The sequence below is a fragment of the Uloborus diversus genome, chromosome 7 (assembly GCF_026930045.1).
Source record: "Uloborus diversus isolate 005 chromosome 7, Udiv.v.3.1, whole genome shotgun sequence".
NCBI classification, from domain to species: domain Eukaryota; kingdom Metazoa; phylum Arthropoda; class Arachnida; order Araneae; family Uloboridae; genus Uloborus; species Uloborus diversus.
In genome coordinates this window covers 72,037,925-72,055,541 of record NC_072737.1, presented here as the reverse complement: position 1 = coordinate 72,055,541, position 17,617 = coordinate 72,037,925, and the positions used below count along the sequence as shown (strand labels likewise).

General features: G+C 35.1%; 1 protein-coding gene across 1 annotated transcript in view; it reads right to left on the bottom strand.

Moving 5' to 3' along the window:
• Window positions 1–669: 669 nt before the first annotated feature.
• The window catches only part of LOC129226737 (pneumococcal serine-rich repeat protein-like), a 41,406-nt gene continuing 24,458 nt past the window's right edge, over window positions 670–17,617 (bottom strand). The window contains exon 14 of the mRNA XM_054861366.1: window positions 670–2,260. Coding sequence (XP_054717341.1) covers window positions 810–2,260 — 1,451 coding nt within the window. The 3' untranslated portion in view covers window positions 670–809. The remainder of the gene's footprint in view (window positions 2,261–17,617) is intronic.

The window sequence follows — 17,617 nt, the reverse complement described above, 5'->3', positions numbered from 1 at the left end:
AAGCAGATGCTCCAATCTCAGCCGAAGCAGAAGCTCCTATCTCGGCAGACGCAGATGCTCCAATCTCAGCAGAAGCAGAAGCGCCAATCTCAGCAGACGCAGATGCTCCTATTTCAGCTGAAGCTGACGCTCCGATTTCGGCTGAAGCGGATGCTCCAATCTCGGCAGAAGCAGATGCTCCAATCTCGGCAGATGCAGATGCTCCAGCCTCGGCCGAAGCAGATGCTCCAATCTCAGCAGACGCTGATGCACTGACCTCAGCTGACGCTGATGCTCCAATCTCGGCAGACGCAGATGCGCTGAATTCGGCAGAAGCAGATGCTCCAATCTCAGCCGAAGCAGAAGCTCCAATCTCAGCCGAAGCAGATGCTCCGATCTCGGCAGATGCAGATGCTCCAATCTCGGCAGAAGCAGATGCTCCAATCTCCGCAGAAGCAGATGCTCCGATCTCGGCAGATGCAGATGCTCCTATCTCGGCAGAAGCAGAAGCGCCAATCTCGGCAGACGCAGATGCTCCTATTTCAGCTGAAACTGACGCTCCGATTTCGGCTGAAGCGGATGCTCCAATCTCGGCAGACGCAGAAGCTCCGATCTCGGCAGAAGCAGATGCTCCAATCTCGGCAGAAGCAGAAGCTCCGATCTCAGCAGAAGCAGATGCTCCAATCTCGGCGGAAGCAGATGCTCCAATCTCCGCAGAAGCAGATGCTCCAATCTCCGCAGAAGCAGATGCTCCGATCTCGGCAGATGCAGATGCACCTATCTCGGCAGAAGCAGAAGCGCCAATCTCAGCAGATGCAGATGCTCCAACCTCAGCGGAAGCAAGATGCTCCGATCTCGGCAGACGCAGATGCTCCTATTTCAGCTGAAGCTGACGCTCCGATTTCGGCGGAAGCGGATGCTCCAATCTCGGCAGAAGCAGATGCTCCGATTTCCGCAGAAGCAGATGCTTCAATCTCAGCTGACGCTGATGCGCTGAATTCGGCAGACGCGGATGCACTGACCTCAGCTGACGCTGATGCTCCAATCTCCGCAGAAGCAGAAGCTCCGATCTCGGCAGACGCAGATGCTCCAACCTCGGCAGAAGCAGAAGCTCCGATCTCGGCAGATGCAGATGCTCCAACCTCGGCGGAAGCAGATGCTCCGATCTCGGCCGAAGCAGAAGCTCCAATCTCCGCAGAGGCTGATGCTCCAATCTCGGCAGACGCAGAAGCTCCTATCTCGGCAGACGCAGATGCTCCAATCTCAGCAGAAGCAGAAGCTCCGATCTCGGCAGAGGCTGATGCTCCAATCTCGGCAGAAGCAGAAGCTCCGATCTCGGCAGATGCAGATGCTCCGACCTCGGCAGATGCAGATGCTCCAATCTCGGCAGAAGCAGATGCGCTGAATTCGGCAGAAGCAGATGCTCCGATCTCAGCCGAAGCAGAAGCTCCAATCTCCGCAGAGGCTGATGCTCCAATCTCGGCAGAAGCAGATGCTCCGATCTCCGCAGAAGCAGATGCTCCGATTTCGGCAGATGCAGATGCTCCAACCTCGGCCGAAGCAGATGCTCCAATCTCGGCAGACGCAGATGCTCCAATCTCGGCAGAAGCAGAAGCTCCGATCTCGGCAGATGCAGATGCTCCGACCTCGGCAGATGCAGATGCTCCAATCTCGGCAGACGCAGATGCGCCCAATTCAGCAGAAGCAGATGCTCCGATCTCAGCCGAAGCAGAAGCTTCAATCTCCGCAGAGGCTGATGCTCCAATCTCAGCAGAAGCAGAAGCTCCGATCTCGGCAGAGGCTGATGCTCCAATCTCGGCAGACGCAGATGCTCCAATCTCAGCAGAAGCAGAAGCGCCGATCTCGGCAGACGCAGATGCTCCCACCTCGGCAGATGCAGATGCTCCAATCTCGGCAGAAGCAGATGCTCCGATTTCGGCAGAGGCAGATGCTCCGATTTCGGCAGAGGCAGATACTCCGATTTCGGCAGAGGCAGATGCTCCGATCTCGGCAGATGCAGATGCTCCGACTTCGGCAGATGCTGATGCTCCAACATCAACCGAAGCAGATGCTCCAATCTCGGCAGAAGCAGATGCTCCGATTTCGGCAGACGCAGATGCTCCGATTTCGGCAGACGCAGATGCTCCTATCTCGGCCGAAGCAGATGCTCCTACCTCGGCAGAACCAGATGCTCCGATCTCGGCAGAAGCAGACGCACCGAAATCTATACTTGCTGCGGCACCTAATTCAAATGCGGCAAACGCTCCGAATTCTCCAGATGCTGTAAAAAAAATTATGTTGCTTATTACAAAGTTTTAGTTTATCTGCGCTATTTAAATGTCAACTATAATTAAAATATTGTCTCAAGAAACTATTTTCACGTTTAACTGTTTTTTATGTTTTCACTGCTTGTAAATTAGCTGTTTCACGAACAATTGTTTTAAATGTTGTTATGCTTTATAAATGGTTTTATAAAGCAGATGTTATAAATTGTTTAGAAAAATTAAAGATACCTCTTTTTCAACTTTAAATATGAAGCAGTGAGAAGCAAAGGGATGTTAGTGGCCTTTTTTAAATTTTGAGTAAATCGCGTTTAAAGATATCATCCTAGGTAGACTTTCATTGATTTGTTTTTTTTTTTTTTTTTTGCTAAATCGCGCTGTACAACAGCAACTATCAGGGCTAGTTGTACCCAAGACAGAGGAGAAGTTCACCTACCATGTGTACTGGTTATATATAAATTTTTAACTTTGCCACTTACATCCCTTTGCTTCCCACTGCCTCATATCATGTTTACGTGTTTTAAATATTAGCGTGGTGCGCCCCCTGTACGCTGACGCTCACAAACCCCCGAAAATTGCTGCGCAATCTTACATGGTTCGCTAAGATTTTTATTGTCTCTTATGGGGATTAGATTAAAACACATGTTACCATTATAACAAAATGAAAATTCCGCTGCTCTCTCTCGCAAAAAAAAAAATAGAATTAAGTAACGAGCTTATTATAATTAGAACAATATTAAAATTCCTCTCCCCAGACGAAGAAAAAGGAACTCTATGGAAATACACAAAACAAAACTATTAATAATCTATTTAAAAAGCAACTTAAAACCCAAATTCTAATGTATTGTATCGCATAAATTTTGTCGCACTTATGAACTTATGATTTTGTAAATTTTATTGTATAAGAGAGGATTACATTTCAGCGGAAGTAGATTTGTACTCTTCACCTCGAAAGCCAACAAAAGCCTGTATTATGGTTAAAATTTCGATAAACGATATATATTGGCGCAAAAACCCTATCTAGGCATAAAACTCGGCTATCTTTGTTTAAATTTATTTATTTTTTTTTTCTAATTCTAAGGAATCTCTGAGCATATCAAAATGGCAGTTTTGTAGGCTAGAAAAGGTCTTTCAAATTCATGGTCTCTAGTAACAGATTTTGCTCTTTACCTCCCGGCTTAAATTGGGTTGAGCCTAGGACTTTTTGATAAAATAGAAACCTTTATTTCTGCTGTACCAACTAATTTAGAAAATTGGAACAAGCTTTGTATGATGGAAGGAAAACATCTTTTGAACGGCATAGAACGTTAAGGGGTGTAGAAAATCTTTCATCCCTCTAACAGGCAATTTACAGGCAATGTGAAATTTTAGCTTAAAAAAATAGTTACAAAAATACTAATTCGAAACTGAAAATAAAAATCCCCAGGTTCACAGCCCCGAATCTTGAAGTAATTTTGTAAAAACTTTCAAGGCTGTAGGTCGTGTGCGTAGTCCTGGACTCAAGCCATAGGTTTCATTTCACAATTTCTTCGACGTTACTTTTTTTTTTATATATAATATAATGATTGAGATCAGTTTGCTGCAGTTGAAATACTTATCCTTTGAGCTGCCTTTATGTTCGTGCTAAAGATTACTGCTTCAAAATATACTTTTATTTAGAAATTTTAAATTGAACATATCCTTCTTCCTAGAATGATGAGAGTCACTAGTTTTGGTAGGCAAATAGTATAATGCCGTGATAAGCACAAAAGTCGTATCTGCACTTTTTGTCAAAATTGAGTTATTGTCACCAGGTGGGTCTTTGTGACATATTATACTAAAATACATATTTTTATAGTCATTTGTCAATGGGAAGTTTTTTTTTTTTTTTAAATCTGAAAAAGTTTCATCTACTTGGAGGCACACAACTTTAAACGGGAATTTCTCATTTTGAACTTGGTTACAGACACCACTTTTGTGCTTAGCACGGCAACATAAGAAACATTTCAGATAGCTAAAGTTTATTCATTTTTGTTCGGTACTCTTATGGTTTTCGCAGCTCTTTATGATATTTTTGTATAATTGCACGTAAAAATAGATTCGGGACACCAAGCTTAGATTTAAGTCTAGCCCGCTACAGCCGTTTGAAAGTGCTGTCAATATCTGTCATAAGTTGCGGAGATGATCTATATCCAAAATGACCAGCTCCTTGTTATCAATTTGTTATCTAAGAAACTTTGAGTGAAAAATATTTGTTCTGATGAGTTAGCTCTTCTGTTTCAATTAGTGAGTCCTTAGATGGATACTCAGGCATCTAGAATTTCTTACCTAAATCACGACTGTGTGCGTGTGAATTTTTGAAAGTGCAATATGTGATTACCTTTATTTAACAAGAACGTGAATGCAAAACCAACAAGGGAAAGTTTTTTAGCTCCAAGCAGTTAAGGGCTTTCTCAATAACTGTACTGGAACTCTAAGCAGCTTCCTTAAATTGTTAAAGAAAAATATTGCTTTTTGCTTTGTCCACAACTCGCTGCTCTCTCTTCTGAAAAATACTAGATTTTTTTTTTAATCCTTTGGTCCTTACAGAGCTTTTTAGCAACGTATCACATATGTTAAAAAATTTGCCAACATCAGTATTTCCTTACTTGGCTCGATAATTAAATCCATTGTAATTGGTATTATTTAACATTTGATTTGAATATTACTTATTAAAAATATAATTCATGTTGAAAAAAAAGGGAAAACTGGGAGCTAATGGTCACTTTAGGCATAATGGTTACTCAATATTTCCAATAATTGATGCATCGTAGTGGTAGTTGTCTTCACTTATTCGATTGTCAGTTATGATTAGGGTGGTGTATCACTGTGATGAACCCCTTCAGTGGGTCCAAGCGTGCCAGTGGGGTCCCTGGGGGGGGGGGGACCACGTGCGGCTGACGACCTAATCGGAACATCTACTTGCTTCCATCAATACCTGTGTAATTTTGCAGTAAGCGAGTAGGTAGTGTTTGATTTGACAATGTTCAAAAAGTCTATTATTTCCTTATTAGTATCTTAACGTCATTAATACTATTATGTTCGTATAACTTATTAATAGCACGGGCGCCCACCTGAGTGGGGGTCATGGCGCAGACTGCACCATTGAAATTTTTAAGGGGATGGGATTTTTAAGCGTATTTTTCTCTTTTTTTGGGAGGAGGGGGTCTCTTGCTGTTGGGGATCTTCACGATATTTAGAGGAGTGCGCTCTTGCTCTTAGGGAGGCACCCTTGTTAATAGTGCTTGAAATACTTAAAATGTCCGTTTTTTATTTCATAATATTGAGTATTTGCTGATAAATACAGTAGCTATTTACCCCTCTAAGAAACCAAAAATCGCTGCAATGTAAAAGTTTTCTTTTTAATTATCATTATTATTAGCATTATCATCTGTAATATTAAAAACCAATAATATTTATGCAATATGCTTTATTACTTTTATAGATTACTTTTTTGGTGCATGTAACTTACAAATGTTGTGCAGAATTTCTGATTTGAAATGCTGGACTAGTTAAAATGCTTTTAGACCCCCTAAAATAGCCTATGAATTAACACGTTTTTTAGTTGAAATTTAACTCGAAATTTAAGTATTTTAATCGTTCTTATTATTCCTTCAGCTGTTTTCCGCACATGTAACTGAACTTTAAGTTTAGTTCTTACTAATGGTTTTTATCGCAAAAACTAAAAATGTTTCTTAAAGAACTGTAAAAATATATCCCTCCTATTCCCAGTTTGTATAACACTTTCAAATGTCAGCAAAAAATAATTAGTTTGTCTACCGACAAAATGATGGAATTTTGATTTGTTACACTGATTTTACTATTAAATGCTTAGAATTCAAAACATTTAGTTTTACCCTACTGAATAAAAATAGTTTACCCATTATTAGAGTTTTGGGCCACAATAAATATGTTTGATTAAAAAGCCTTAAGATTTTCCCAGTCTTATTTGATTAAAAATTGCTAAGTTAACTAACTTTAGCCGTAAGTGGCAGATTGATCCCATGAGACAATTTAGGGAGGGGGTAATTGGGGCTGCTTGTTTTGGCACGTGCGGATATCACACGCTGACAATGCCAGGTAGGTAGCTGACCGGCTGAACGTAGGAGTAAGGCTGCTGAACGTAAAGGAAACTGACTCATCCGCAATTTTGGGCAACATTTGGCAAAAGAACTTAATAAGGTGTTTCCCTAGTATTAGGGAAAAAGCAAGAGAGCTTTTAAGTCTGAGTAGAAATAGTGTTAGGAAGGCTATTGTTCTTCTTAGTGATCATTACACCCTAAAGCAACACCTTACTATTATGGGTGTCAGTAATGAGCCAACTTGCAGGGGTTGCTTCTTTAATGAGGAAAATGTTGTTCACATGTTGTGAGATTGCAAGGTTTTTTTTACCTGCAGGTTTAAGCACCTTGGTCAACACTTGCGTGAACCTTGGGAGATTCATGACATTCCCATAAGGTTCTTGCTGAGTTTTGCTTCCGCTACTGTTCTGTTTTAAAACTTATGTTTGGGGTTTGGTACACAATGGACCTCTGGTCGCAGTGTTTGGCTCGGTTGAACCCCCTCCCTCTTCTTCATTTCATTCATTCAAGGCTACTATAAAGAGAGCTGAATTATCCACCATTTTGGTTCCAGAAGTAAACGCTTGATCCCACCATTATGTGAGTGTTTTCCAATATTTAATTAAAAAGTAATCTTAAATAATAGTTGCAGCAAAATAGCATGAATGCGATGTTTTCAACTGATACACAATTTCATATCCAAGGCTTTTAGTTTAAAATTCGAGTTGTTCTTTTATTTTTTTAATGGTTTTCGGTAGTACAGTAGAATCCCGAAAACTCGGTTTAATGTGGACCGAAAAGTGATCGAGTTTATGAAAACGCTGGTTTATGGGTAATGCATGTGACAAATTGCTCACTCGCGGCATTTCGACCTGCCGGGGTGTGACCGAGTTTTCTGGATTCGGCCAGGTTATCTAGCGCCGAGTTTTCTAGACTCTATTGCATCAAGATTCCAAGTCCTGAATTAGCAGGAAAAAAAATAATTTATGAGTTACTTGTATTCTGTAATTCACAAAATAAGTTTTTTTAAAGCTCTGATTGTTTCTAAAAGGTTAAATGTCACGATTGATTCTTGAACCCTCGCATTGCCTTGATAAGATTGTGAAAAAAGTTTAATAATTGTGATAGATCTATTTTTACTGAAGCATATAACAATTTAGAATAATTGCTTCGAAGGATTTGTCCCAAGTCTATCCTTCAATTAGGAGATCAGGTTGTTTCAGACGGTAAAGAGAGTTAAAGTAGACAGTATTCAAGGTCAACATTTGCTTCCACGGAACACAACGAAACGGTAATCAAGCTTATTTACGGGTTCATCACGCCGTGTTTCGATAATCCGTGCTTTTCGATTTTTCCTGAAAATCCCAATATTAGTTAGCTTTGATTAGCTTAGTTAAGTAAAGAAAGATTATTTATATGTTATACTCTAAAAGCATATATTTTCGTGATCCCGTTGAAATCGCGACCTTATCAGTTCGATAATATAATTAATTTTGGAGTATATGCGGGGTGTTCCGTTAGGGTGGTCACAAGGTACATGGGGAAAAACTTTTTTCAACTAATCTTTTGCGGCACCCCCCTAAAATGTGCCAATAGACTAGAAAATGTGATTTGCAAAGTTTCAAGTCATTTCGATGATATTAACACGTGCCGCAAAGAGGCTAAAGTTACGAAAAATGGCAATTTTTAGTAAAAAATCGCAGTTTTTCATCTGTAAAATCAAACCTATTCATTCTAGAAACTTCGTTCTGGTCTCATTTTATAGGAAATTTTATTCTCTTTAAGTCTAATTTCATCTTCATTTTTGTAAAAATTTATTAAACATTATTCCGGATTTTTCAAGTCAGGTCGTAGCTAATATCCTCAAAATCTCGTAAAAAGAACGGATCATTATAATATAAATTGTATTACTTCTTTTCGTTAATGGTTGTAACCCCCTTACAATGTTAAGCTATCAGAGCCAAAACAGCAATATTATCAGAAATATATGCAGTGAAATCCCGTTACAACGAATACCGATACAACGAAATATCTGTTTCAACGAAAGAAATTTTCAGCTCCGATTTGATTTCCATTATGTTGCTTGAATTTCATTACTACTAAAACCTCGTTACAACGAAGAAAATTTCTGGTAATTTGAAGTTCGTTGTAGTAGGATTTCACTGTACTATAGTTATGTCTCTAAAACTCAAAGGTAAAACAAACAACTGCATGTAAAACTTATGAAATTAGCTGTAGAAGCCATAAATACGGAACGTTGCTTTCCTCCTCGGTGCTCAGCGCTAAACAATAGTTTAAAATCCCAGTCTTGTAAGGGGTTTTCGACCCCCCAAAGAAAGGAAAAACTACGATTCCCAGGAAAGTGACTTGTGTTCTTAGACGAGGACTTGTTAGGGCTTTCGTTAAAATGACAGTCATTTTATGGCTCCTTTCTGCAGAACAAACCCGCGTTTTGTGAGTACAGTTTGTTACAGAAAAACTTCTTGTGTTTAGCTTGTTGCTACTACATCTTAGAAGTTGGTTTGAAAGGAGTTTTGATTTGCAAAGTTAGTACTTCCACTAGTCCTCAACCAGATATTTTTGAAGAATTTCAGGATGAATGATATAGATAAGAAGCAATTCAAAGCAAGTATAGAAGGTTAAAAACAAAATAAACAATCAAGGTGAAATTCCAAGCTTTCTTTTTGAGAAATAAAAACAGTAGCAGCTTAGGGACGCCTATAAGAAGTTCATTCCACTTTGCTTAACTTATTTAGGGACTCTTTTTCCAAACAATGTTACTCTTCGAGTATCTGGTGCTATTTATCACATAAGATGGATGGCGAAGGACATATGACGTAGTGAAAAGCAAAGGGATGTAAGTGGACTTTTTAAAGTTCCTTATAAAATGCGTTTAAAGTGCAGATCCTAGGTAGATTTTCATTGAACTTTTTTTCTAAATCATGCCATATAACAGCCCCTACCAGAGCTACTAGTACCATCTCTTTCCCCTAAGCAGAGGAGACGTTCCCCTATTATTTGTACTGATTATCTCGAAAATTTTAATTTTGGCGATTACATTCCTTTGCTTCTCACTGCCTCATATACTCTTTAAAAATATATCTTCTCAGGGATGAGCTTTCTTTAATCAATTTAAAGATAAAAGGTATTGAAGATATTTGATTGTTTATCAACAGTATTTACGGAAAAGTACAGTTTATTGTCTGCGATCTAGCTTTGGCCCCCAAACAAGATCTTAGTAAAATCTTTGGTTCAATACAAGAGTATTTATGAAGATGATGTAGGCACAGAACTACCTAAAATAATTAACCATTTGTGGTCCCCGAACTGAGAGAAGGTTGCATTTCCCTTTTTTGATGATATTTTAGGGAGAAAAAAGAACAAAACAAAGAAGGCTGCAAAATTCGAGTCCGAAGTAGGAGATAATGAAGATGATTGTCTTGATAGGGATGCAAAAGCACATCTCAATCTGAAAGAAGCTTAGTTTATTAGACAAAGAAGTAGGTTTTTTAATTCCTTCTCAAACTTTTTAAGATATACAATTTTTTAAAGAGAATTGAAATCGATACAAAGTTTTTAAATACTGATCTTGATAAATAGTGTGAAAACCAATATTATATTAAAGCTAAAAAGATAGTAAACAGTTTAAGAGTTGACCATGGCACAGCTGAAACAGGTGTAAAACTAATTTCTACTTAACGACAGTTTCTATTACAACTTATGTCCGAATGCAGGCACATTTTTCCATTAATCAAAATCTATCATATCGAAGCCATTACCACTTTAACTTCTCAATGAAAAGTAATAACATAATAATGTATAATTTAACAGTGTAAGCAATAAAATGCATTCGATTTTTTCCTTTTCTTTTTTGTAATTTTGACACTGTTTTCTCTTCTGAACTACTTAGTTCCTTTATTTTAAATCAGCAATTTGTTGCATTTAATTTTTAAAGTACTTCCAAATGAAGCTTTTTTAATGGATAAATCAAAATCAACGAAGAGCAAATAAATGTAATTGAATATTGTAATGCTTTTAGGCATTTGTATGAAAATTCCTTATTGATGATATCTTCCACGACCTGATATGAAAAATGCCAAGTACCATTCTATAAATTTTGTTTAAAAAATGGATAAGATAACTCAGCGCGAGAATAAATTTTCCTATAAAATGAGACGAGAACGAAGTTTCTAGGATGAAAAGTTTTGGTTAAAAAAAAAAAAATACAATTTTTTGCTAAAAATCACTGTTTTTTGTAACTTTAGCCTCTTTGCGGCACGTGTTAATATTATCGGATCGAGCTGAAACTTTGCAAATCATGTTTTCTAGTAAATTAGCCTAGATTCTATGAAAAAAATAATCTATAGAATATAAGAAAAATAATCTATAGCAGGTAGAAAAATATCTAGTCTACATTTTAGGGGGGTGCCGCGGAAGAAATTCGAAAATCGATTTTTTGTGACCACCCTAGTGTTCCGTTTTAACCTGCAAGATCTTTATTTTCGCAACCGAGTCCTAGATGTATACTTCCAATTGCAAAAATGTTCAAAATCAGATGCAGGTTTAAGATATTGAAAGTTTGATGTAAAAATAAAAATAAGTCAAAAAATACAAAATTTAACTTTTTATATGGGGCCTAGGTTCCCCAACTAATATTTAGAGAAATAACCTCCGTTGAAAACTATTACTGATACAAAAAACGTGACATTTGTGCGACCGAAACTCAAGGAGATATTCCAATTCCAAGTTTTAAGGGACCATACAAAAGATGAGATTGGAACTTTTCGCCCTTACAGGAGAATGACAAGTCGTCAAAGTAAGGAAAAAAAGGTATTTATGTTGTTTGTTGTTCAAAAATAAATACAAATGTTATGCCGTGATGCGCAAAAACACACTACAAAACCTCGAACAGTTTGAAAAACCACACTCCGCGCACACATATAATTTTAAACACTTTTTAACCCGTATATCCCCCCCCCCCGAACCCCCCAAAAAAGGTATTATTGACGGCGAGTGAAAAGTGGTGTAAGTCACAGAACGCTGCGTTTCATATCACGGTGAATATTGGTTGTATAATTTCAAACTTTTTGTGTTGGAATTATTTTTCAATGGACATTATTTCCCTAAATATAAGTTAGAGGACCTGGCGCCCGGATAAAAAGTTGAATTTTGTATTTTTTGACTTAGTTTTAGTTTTACTTCAAACTTTCAAAAACTAAACTCTGCATCTGATTTCGAACATTTTTGCAACTGGAAGTATACAGCTAGGACTAACGGTTGCGAATTATAACTGAGCACCCTGTATTTGTGTAGGGGAATGTGAGGCAAAGTGAAATTGTTAAGATGATTGAGCTTTTTCCAAAATGAGCAAATGGGAAATTTTTTCTGAAAATTACAGTATATGTAAAGAAAGAACATTGTATTTCATATTGAACTTTTTTTTTTTAAATGGGGCACAGTGAAAAATAAAATATCTTTCTAATCTCGGTTATAAAAAAATATTTTCGATCGAATTAATCGTTAAATAAAAGGTTGAATGAATAAATGAAAAGAGAGTGAAACAATAAACGAAAAATTAAATAATGCATCTGTATATATATATATATATATATATAACGTCTTTAAAACATTGGGTAAATATTTTTGCACACACTTAACTATTTATATTACACTAGTGGTACCCGCACGGCTTTGCCCGTAATAGAAAAATCAAAATATATTTTGGTTCGCCTGTATATTTACAAATATTGTATGGTGAATTTTCTCGCCAATTGACTTGTACTCATGTTACGGTTCCACGTTATGATAATTTCGTAATTTACTCGTCCGTCTTATGATAATTTTGTTCTTAAAATTGAAATAGAAAAAGAACCACATCAAATATTCGAAAAACCGCTTCGAGGTGCACACCCCCATGCTACAAACTAATTTTGTGGCAAATTTCATGAAAATCGGCCGAACGGTCTAGGCGCTATGCGCGTCACAGAGATCCGGACAGAGAGACTTTCAGCTTTATTATTATTAAAGATTAAAGATAAAGACTATACTAATTGAACTCTTTTATTTCTGTTTTGATGTTTATTTCTTCAGCGCATTAATTTACGGTGGCAATGATAAGAAAGGAACTTGTTTCAACGGTGTATGATCCAATTTATTTGTTAGTAAATTGCCTCAAGAGAGAGCAGCACAGAGAAGCGTGTAATGTTTTTGATTGTTTTGTAGATATGAAGTAACTACAGGCAAAGAGGTGTAAGAACCAACATTTAAACTTTTGAGGTATTTAGTACAAATGGTGGACGGAAATTCCATCTGTTTTGGGGCAAGAGATGGTACTAGTAGCTCTGGTTTGGGTATCCATACATTATAGTTAAGAAAACCTTTTCAATCAAGGCTCACCTACAGTTTGAACATCGCAAGCGTTTTACTGATTTTTCTTTTAAATTATTTTATTTTGGATATGACAAAATATTTGACGACTTAAAAAACAGAAAAATCGATAGTAATTTTGTGTTAATTGTTAATATAGTTATGATAGTAATTAATACAATGTAATTTCATGGGTGAACTTAAGCAAATATATGACTTTGGATTTTGTACTTTTTTTTTTCAAAAATGGCCAGTGTAATCCAGGTTTTCGAGATTTTATGTTTTAGTTCATCCATTTGAAAGCAAGGTGAAGCTTCTGACTACTTAAATTATTGCTGATGTTTTCACGCTTATTTTTACTGCATTATCAAAGTACGAGTAAAGGATTAAATATCAATTTCAGAAGGGGGTAGAAACAACAGTTTTCTTTGGCATCTTTTGATTATTCCTTTGTTATCTCCTAATCCTACTTGCATATAGTAATGGCATGCGGGACAAAGTGAAATGGTCAAATATTTACTATGCTTCTAGCGCCACCTATTTAGTAATTCTTTAACTATGTAGTAACACATGAAAATCTATTTCAGTTAACAAAAGTTTACCTCTTAAAATCAAAAAATAAAACAATACCAGCAATTTTTAAAAATTAATACACAAATTGTAATATTTTATTGTAAGTCAATTTGACTTTTTTTTTTTTTTTTTTTTGCTATTATCAAATGGTAAAGTTCTTGCTGTTAACATTTTAAATATTAATTGAGATCTAATATTCAATGTGTTATTTATTTGTTTAATATTAAGCTTATTTGTATTTTAAATGCTTTGTAATTTTAGTCAAGTGCATGCGATGCAAAATGAAATAGTTCATTTCAGTTACTCATTCAATCTTTTATCAAATCACTTTCGTATTCATTTATTAATTACTTAATTTACATTCCTTTATTTTATAATTACCTTATGTATTCTTTCATTCCCTTATTTTCTTATTCATTTACAATTTAACTAACTGATTTATTTTTTCTCATTTATTACTTTATTTATTTATTTATTGTTTCATTTCTTTTTCATTTATTCATTCATTCTTTTATTTACTCATTTATCTGATCAAAAAAATCTTTAGTAATCGAATAGAAAATATTTCATATGAAAAATACTTATTTTTCACTTTGCCCATGAACAAAAAAAAGGGAAAAATTTCCACCTCTTTTTAGAGGCACATTTACTGTCTAAAAAAAATAATAGTAATGTTTCAGTGCAAGTTTTATTTTAAAAAATAAATTGTTCTTTACGTACCGTAATTTTCAGAATAAATGTTCAGCTTGTTCATTTTGAAAAAAGTAAGTTATCTTAGCTATTTCATTTTGCTTCACATTCCCCTACTTTGCCGCATTTTGGAACTTAAAGGTCAGTTATACACACGTATACCAATTTTGCACGTACATTGGCAGTTTCTTCCGAGAATTTTAGACTTTGACTTTTAGTTGCTGGATATATTTGAATATTAAGAACTATTATGTTTCATAATATGAAGTACTTCTTTCTAATGGGTCAAGTGAAAGGCATAACCTTTAGACCTAATAAAATCCCCCTGTATAGTATCCTTTCCTTACGTGGCACCTCTATGGAGGGATGCTTTTTCCAAAAGAATTTTGACTCCCAGTTTTCCCTCTAGATGGAGACGCCTGTTCTCTCTTCGACGCAAAACTGCATTAGAAATTTAATTTTACTAACAGCGTCCCAAGCCAAATGAGTGCTGAAGTGATCTTCCTCATACCGCATAATCATACAATATGGACGCTGCCGACTTTCTGCATCTTGAAAATGAACCGATTGGAGCCAGGTTCGAACTGCTGCCTTTGGTCTTAAGAGAACAGCGTCTAACCACTACTCTACTACGTTGACTCATAATATGAAATATCAACTTTATAACTAAAAACTTCTGCACTTGAAAACTAACGATTCGCACGAGGTCATGTGTGCGGTCGCACTTGCAGCGCGTAGTAAATAATTATTTTTTAAATACAAAAAGTTTCTTTAAAAATTTGATACTTCATGTTACGATGCATAATAGTTTCTTCATTCAAATGTATTTCAATTGAAAATCGAAGCTTAAAATTCCCGCAATAAATCTCAAATATATAAATTAAAATATTATACCCGTGTAAGAGAATTCAGCAAGAAACAAAAAATATTTCGTGATGCTTCTGGTGGGGACATTTTCATTTGTTTTCAAACTTTTCTTACGCTTGTGGGCCAAGAATAACGCTATTGAATGAAAGGTTGCAAAAGTGTTATGCTTTTAAATGTTTTTTTTTTTTAATTAAACTGTTTTTCAAGTCCTGTGCCAAGGTATAGGTAAGCTTCAATTTTCAAACATAAATTATCTTTAAATATAAACCTTTTAGTGTTTACATGTAACTTTTGATTTGCTTATTATCAGGGTTTGCCGAAAAATATCGGTCGATATATATCATAATATGTATCACGATAGATATCTGGTATTTATTTTGAAAATATCATGATATTTTTACATTTTCGATATTTATATTTTCGAAGTACGAAATTTGCAGTATAAAAATTAAATGTATTAATCATATTGATATTATTCGTTTATTATTAAAAATAATCAAATGTAATTTATTTTATTTATGTATCATTAATATAATGTAAATTATATGATATTCCTTTTTTTATTTTATATTTATAAAATTATGAGTAACGAAACGATTTTAATTAAAAATGCTTTGTTGAGGGTTAAAAGTTGGTCAGAGAAAAAGGAACATGACTTATGGATGTGTACCCGACTAATGCATTTTTTTTCTGAAATATGTATGTAAAATTCATAAAAGTAGTTAGTTAACCAAAGAAAAATTTGTAATGCAGCTAATGTTTAAATAATTCAATTAAAATCAATAGAAATGTATCAGTTGTGTTATGTTTTATTTCTCATAGATTAAACTATCACATTTTAAAAATGGTTGTAAATATCTTTTATATTTAAATGCCATTCTAAGTACGTAAATTTGTATATAAAATGCATATTTATGTATATAAATAATGAAAGAAACATTAATTCTAAATTTGATGCATTATAATAATAACATAAAAATATTAACAACAGTGATTTGAGGAATCAGTTATTATTTAGAAGCTTAAGTTTGTATTAATTGAAAATATTGACTGTATGTATATATCAAAATATCCAATATATATCAAAATCTCGGATATTTTTGATATTTTCGAAAATACTCGTATCATGATATTTTCGAACCTTGCTTATTCTATTTTACAGCTGTGCCATCGAGTCGAGGGTCCTTAAAGTGGTGTACCTTTTTATTGATTTTTTTAAGTAAACTAATTTTCAAGTCCTGCGGCTAGGTATAGTTCAGTTGTCTTAGCTAGGTCCGTTGTCTTATGTAATTTTTCTTTAACTGTACAGTCTTGTGTTCACACGTAACTTTTACTATGTTTTTTCCATGTTACAGTTGTGCTATCGAATGAAACGTCTTAAAAGTGTTATGCTTTTAATTGATTTTTGAAAAAGTCAACGGATTTTCAAGTCCTACGGTTAAGTAAAGGTATGCTTCAGTTCTCTTATTCAACTTGTTTTAACAATAAACATTTTAGTAATTACATGTAACTTTAATATGTTTTTTTTTTTTTCATTTTACTGTTGAGCTATCGAATGAAACGTCCTGAAAGTGTTATGCTTTTAACTGATTTTTTTTTATAAGTAAAATGATTTTCAAGTGCTGTGATTAAGTATAGGTATGCTTCAGTTTTCGACTGTATTCGAATTGAAAATGCGAAGGAAAACAACAATATGTAAATTGCCTTTCTGGCGTAGTTGTTTCTACAGTTATATGTATGGACTCTAGAGTTGGAAATCGGTTCGATTGGTTCGAGAGCCGATGGACAAATGGTGTGAATGATGTAATGCCGCGTCAGATGTGTAGTTTAAATTTATTGATCAGCTTCAGTGAGCTTACTTTTTTTAGTTTACAATGTAATATAAACCAATAATTGGTTTTTATCTTAATGTCTCTTGCTCTACCACTCTGTTATCACCAGATCTTTTATGTAATTTTTTTTAACTATAAGCATTTTAGTGTTTACGGGTCATTCTTCGAAAAGTGTAATTTTCCGTCTCACACCTTTTACAGTAAAAACTTTAAAGAACATTTCATTTAACAACGATTTTTAATTTCATCAAAAATATATCTATTTAAACCTTCCAACAATTTTTTAATAATAATTTTTATTTCAGTATCTTTTTGGTTCACAACATGTGAATTCTTACCCCCGTGGTATGTCACACACCTTGTGTGATTGTTTATGTTGCTTAACAACTTGTTTAATTAAAAGTATACACTTGTTGATTTATTATTCCTTTCACTAAAGTCTCAAATACTAATTGTTTAAGAACATTGAAATTTTTAACATTGTGTTTTAGTTCATTTTAGTAGGACAAGGAGTCATGTCACACAATAAATTGTCACCTCCGTTACCTAAACAAAAAATGCCATTCCTCATTAACACGTGGCAGTAATGACATCAAATTTTATTTTCCATGATACAAGGGAGCCCTCTTGTTTATTTTCAGCCATAGTTGAAGTTGTGAGATTTTTGTCTAAAAACAAGAATATAGATTTTGCATTAAAAACTTAGTGTGGGTATTCTGATTTCTCACCTCCGTGAACTTGAATTTCAGGGATGTAAATTAATGTAAAAAAAAGAAGCGAACATGTTTTTATATGCTTAACATGTGCAGATTGTAGCAACAAAGAAAAAAAATTCCCTGAAAAATTGTATCTATTAGGCCTATATAAATGAAAAATTCTTCACCTATGTGACAGACCTTATTAATGTCATTATTTTTGAGGTGAAAATAAATGATGGAGAGGAAATACA